The 5,828-nt window shown below is 39.0% G+C and overlaps 1 protein-coding gene across 1 annotated transcript; it reads left to right on the top strand.

Annotated features, from left to right (window-relative positions):
• The first annotated feature begins 867 nt into the window (after positions 1 to 867).
• On the top strand, positions 868 to 3,200 carry hmx3a (H6 family homeobox 3a). The gene is made up of 2 exons (XM_058059017.2): positions 868 to 1,491; positions 1,633 to 3,200. Exons 1-2 carry the CDS (start codon positions 1,203 to 1,205, stop codon positions 2,256 to 2,258), a joined length of 915 nt encoding a protein of 304 aa, XP_057915000.1. The 5' UTR covers positions 868 to 1,202; the 3' UTR covers positions 2,259 to 3,200.
• Positions 3,201 to 5,828: the final 2,628 nt, after the last annotated feature.

Genomic DNA, 5,828 nt, shown 5'->3' with positions numbered 1-5,828 from the left:
TTTAGGGGGGGCTTCAGTCCCCCTAAAATGCTCTTAAGCGCCCCTAAATAATTTGATAATTTTTATAGATTTTTTTTCTATAGATTTATTTTTTTACAAAAAAAATCTCTGATAAATTTCATATAATAGGCCAAAAGCAGGCTATGATGATAGTAGTAATAATAAGCAAATGAATAATATAATAATGATTATTATATCATTGATGACTGTCCACTGGACAGAATGGTTGCAGAGCTTGAGCAGCGGCTTTGCAGTGTAGATTGTGTGTACTTGTGTACATTTAATGGTGGCCTAAAACTATTGAGTACTAAATAAATCTACTAAATCTTTCCAAAAGTGGGAAAGTTATATATAAAGTTTTGGGGATTTAAAAAAAAAAAAAATTTTATTCATATCCTGTGCACCCCCTGTCCTCAGTACCTAGTGACGCCCCTGTTGGCAGTACATCATCATTTTAGGAACCATGGAAAATACACAATAGTATATATAAAGTGGGAAATACACTATTAATATATACTGTATGACATATATTGTTACATCTGTAGCTTGCAGTGACAATGACAAGTGAGTATATGATTATGAATTTTGGATATGGGTGTTATGCAAGTGTACCTAATGAAGTGTCTATAGTGTGTGTGTGTGTGTGTGTGTGTGTGTGTGTAGATCTAAAGCTTCTTTCTCTTTGGCGTTAACAGCCTGGTGCTCATTTGCTGCCTAACAAGACTTTATGACACACACACACACACACACACACACACACACACACACACACACACACACACACACACACACACACTGCAGCCAAAGAGGGGAGGATGCTCTCTCTCTCTCTCTCTCTCTCTCTCTTTTTCTCTCCTCCCTCCTCAAAGTCTCTCCCCTTAATCCCATTTGCCATTGTACAAGCCCAATCGCCTATACTTTCCGCATTTAACTTGGATGACATTTTTATTTCGTCATTAGCATCAGACGCGACACCGGCTCCGCGGGTTCTGCGTTCGAGTCCGGGATGATACATCTGGCACGGCGCACGCTTTTTGCCTCTCTTTTTGCAGCCTCGCAATCCGCCATCTCTCGATAAAGCACCGAGAAGACTACCGAACTGAATAGGAATTCGATTTTAATTAAAAAAAAAAAAATTAAAAAAAAAAACAAACTCACCCTATTTTTTGTGGTTTTCACCTCCGCGCGTTCCCGCCACCGCCATGCCCGAGACCACGCAGGAAGCTCCCGCCAAGGACTCCCCCTTCTTCATCAAGAACCTCCTGAACTGCGACAGCAAACCCCCGAAACCGAAACCGGTGCTCGCGGCCTCCAAAGCGGCCCTGGAGGCTGCGGGGGGTTTCTCCTTGTCCCAGGTGGCAGACTTCGGCTTCCCTCGCTTCGAGCTGCCCGCGCAGAGGTTCACCCTGCCGGCCCACTACCTGGAGCGGACGTCGGCGTGGTGGTACCCGTACGCCCTCAACTCGTCTGCGCACATCCACAGAAGTGACGGTATGGTAGATAATATTATAATATTTATTATAATATCTAATAAAAAAATATTCTAGCAATTCATGTGTATTGTATTTTTTGTCACGTGTCCAAAATTATTACTATTGGTTTATGAATAACTAAAATTAATCTGCTTTACAGTGGCAGAGAAACTGTCAATCAGAGACTCGTCCCCGACATCCGGTACAGACAGGGACTCTCCAGAACTGGTCCTCAAGTCCGAACCAGACGCCAAAGACGAGGACGACGACGACGAGCACACGGCCAGCAAAAGCGGCGACGAGATCATCCTGGAGGAAAGCGACTCCGAGGAGACCAAAAAGGACGAAATGGACGACTGGAAGAAGCGAAGCGACGACGACAAGAAGCCCTGCCGCAAGAAGAAGACTCGAACCGTCTTCTCTAGAAGCCAGGTGTTCCAGTTGGAGTCCACCTTCGACATGAAGCGCTACCTGAGCAGCTCAGAACGCGCGGGGTTGGCTGCTTCCCTGCACCTGACCGAAACCCAAGTCAAGATCTGGTTCCAGAACCGCAGGAACAAGTGGAAGAGGCAGCTGGCCGCGGAGCTGGAAGCGGCGAACCTGAGCCACGCAGCCGCGCAGAGGATAGTGAGGGTCCCCATCCTCTACCACGAGAACTCCGCCTCGGAGGGTGCCGGTGCCACCCCCAGCGTGCCTGCCAGTCAGCCGCTGCTCACCTTCCCGCACCCGGGGGTCTACTACTCGCACCCCATCGTCACCTCCGTACCCCTGCTGAGACCTGTGTGAGAGACCCCCCTCCCCCGAAAAAAACAAAAAACTATGAACTTCATATTTTTGTACTCCGGAAGAAAAAAAAAACAACAATGTAAGGCCTGTTTGTTTGATTTCCCATCACGTGATGCGACGATTCAAGCCCATTTTTTATTATAATTAACGATTATATCATCTCAGGACTCTACCTGCTTACACTGCCTAAAGAGTGTCTTATATTTTTATTTATTTTTTATTTACAGCCCACCCTTCATAAACACAACAGGCCTGCATCTCAATAAATTACTCAATAAATCCTACACCACTTTTTTAATTTTATGAATTTTTTTTTAAAAAGAAAATTAAATAAAATGAATAAATAACATTATTAAAATATCTCATCAGTCTTTAGCAAACTACTGATCTTATATCCAAGATCGTCTAATTTATTGAGATGCTACTGTTCAAACCATCACGTGCAATACGCCTACGCCCCATTTTTTTTTAATTTTTTTATTCCATAAGGATTCTATTGTGTTCAGCTTCGACCAAGAGCTCGACGGGTGACAATCAAGACACTCTCAACTGTAAATTGTAACCCCCCCCCCCCACTTTGCTGTATATGTTTAGTTTTAGGGAATCCTGCTCCTTTCTTTTTTTATTTTTTTATTCTAAAGCGGTCGACTACACTGGTGTATAAAATGATGTAAATGTATATATTTAATTAAGGAAGAGGAGCCAGGAGATTTTTTTTCGTTTTGGTTTGTACAGATTAAAAAAAAAAACGTTTTTTGATATTGTATTGATGAACCGATGTGGTGCAAATAAATGGAGACTATTCCCTACATTTTATTATTGTAGAATTATTATTATTATTATTACTGCTGCTTTAAAAAAATAAATATAAATAATAATTAGATTATATTAAATTAATTAAATATTTTAATTTTGGATTTTGAATGAAATTGAATTGTAACAAAAAACGAAAAATGGCTTTACCTGAAATTAATATTAATGCGGAATTGCCACCATCTTGCCTAAATTATGATCTTTTGTACTGAAGAGGACATTATTACAGAAGTGTGTGTGTGTGTGTGTGTGTGTGTGTGTGTGAAATAGATAAGGATCTCCAACAATAACCTCCACCTTTGTTCCTCTTCTTTGTTGTCACAGCAGGTGTATATCCTCCCTTTTTTTTTAAATGTGACACCTTTTTAAAATGTGTCAAATAATTCCTAAATTATTAAAAGCCACATATTATGCAGCTTATGAATTATCTCAAATTGTTTACGGGCCAGAATTTCCGACGATATGCAGAGATCGTTTATTGAGCTTGTGCTTTGGAACACGTATGAAGCTACAAGTGTCACCTGACACTTGATGCCTGCACAAAGTCGGTCAAGACCTGGACCTTCTTTTATGTGTCATTTAAGTAGCCAAATACAACCAAGGGGGAAGGAAAATAATGCTATTTTTGCATGCAATTTCAATAAAATAAAATTTAAAAAAAATCTTAAATGTTCCACTAACAATGAAATATACATTTACATGTAATTGTAAAATTGCAGTATTTATTTGTTGCCTTTTTATTCAGGATATATATTTTAAAAATTGTAGATTTGAAATAATGCTTTAAATAACAGTTTTGTTTTTGTTTATTTCTTAAAGACAATCAGAATGAAAGTTAAGGATTATTTTACATTATAAATAATTTCGACAAATCAATTATAAAGAAATATATTATTAATATATTATTATTATTATACAAATTTCCCCACTGAGGGACGAATAAAGGCATATCTTAATCTTAATATTAATAGCTTAAAAGTCATAGTGTTGCAAAAGTATAATATAATGTTTAAATAAAATACTTTCTGATGTGCATAATAATAACAACAACAATAACAACAATAATAATAACAACAACAATGATAGTGATAACAACATGTAATAATACTAATACTAATACTAATACTACTACTACTAATAATAATAATAATAACAACAATAATAATAATAATAATAACAATAATAATAATACTAATAATAATACTACTAATAATACTAATAATAATAATAATACGCACACATCATGATGACCTCATCAAGAGACAATATGCTCGGATCACCACTATTATTGACGTGCACCTTATCCCACGCACGCTCCACGCCACTCCATTATTGCAAATTAATAGATTATAGGGCGGCATTATTCCTCTGGCACATATCGACCTGGTGTGTGTGTGGGGGGGGGGGGGGGGTGCGTTAAGTCAGGCCAACATGTGCAACTCAACGGATGATGACCTTGATGGCCACTGTGTGCAGAAATTGGAAATTAAATTACCACTCGATAATTTCCATTTGTGTGTCTTTATGTTTAAAAAAAAAAAAAAATCCGATTACATGATCAGACGTTGGAGGGAAGGGGGTGGCGTGGATTTTTTTTTGGGGGGGGGTTATTTTTTTAAGCCTTATTGATGATTTTTAGGGTCGAATAAGCTTATTATGGACATGTTTTTTTTTGCACAATTAGACACATTTTGTGAGGCGAATTTATTTGGGGTTCAAAATGAAAAGGGGGGGGGCTACAGTGATGTCCAAAATGATTCAAAATACCCGTAAGTATATTATATTTCAAACTAGTCCAAAACAGGAAGACATTTTGATATTTTGAGGTAGTGCGTAATTACGCACGCAGCTGGCAAATACGCACAGACGTTCCAAAGAAGCCATTTTTAAACGCTGTAATATTTGACCGCAATATGAAAAACACTGCATAAATATGCTATTATAATGCACTCTTGTTTGCAAAGAACTAAACCGACGCTTGATGGAAGGCGAGCATCCGATTTTCATCAAGGTTCCATTAAGTGAAACATAGGTTGCGAGGCCGCGTCTGATTGGAACAGTTTAAATTTTAATTGTGTTTTTAATTTGACATATAGTTGCCGTGAAGAATGACACCCATGCCCTGCAGGGGGTGGGGGTGAGGGTGTTGGGAGTGGGGTGGTGGTGTTGGTGGGGGTGGTTCCTGCGGTCGATTTTCTTAATTTCTCCCCTAGGAATTGATGAGTCTATCAGGGCAGTAGATTGGAAAGCCATTAAAAGTCAATGGTTAGCTTGTTAATTGGAACTTGATGGATAGGAGCCCTCGGATAGGCGGTGCTGATCCAATCTTCTTGACTTTGTGTTTTCCAATAAATTACCCAGTTCATTTCCACACTCACATTACATAAATGGTGCACCTCCAGGGCTGGCTTGCATTTACAACTCTCTCTCTCTTTCTTTCTCGCCCACAGGAAGAGGTAAAAAAAAAAAAAAAAAAAAAAAGAGAGAGCAGGGTCCCTCTTTTTCTTGAATGAAAATCGAAACACAATCAACGTTTATACTTAGAAAATTTATTGATATCATTTTCCCTGGTAATTTCCTTATTGGAGATGCTGGACATGCCATAGATCATAATCCAAGCGTGTAGTTGAATATTTATCGAGGTTTGATTTCCACATCAAAACGCGCCATAACTTCATCATGTCGCCTGCTTTGTTTGAAAACCCTGGCGGATAAAACATCCTCGTTCCCCGCTTGTGGCGTGCAAACATACGCTAT

This window comes from Doryrhamphus excisus, linkage group LG20, assembly GCF_037039965.1.
Source record: "Doryrhamphus excisus strain RoL-2023G ecotype Guam linkage group LG20, RoL_Dexc_Guam_v1.1, whole genome shotgun sequence".
NCBI lineage: Eukaryota > Metazoa > Chordata > Actinopteri > Syngnathiformes > Syngnathidae > Doryrhamphus > Doryrhamphus excisus.
This window is presented reverse-complemented; position numbering and strand designations above follow the sequence as displayed.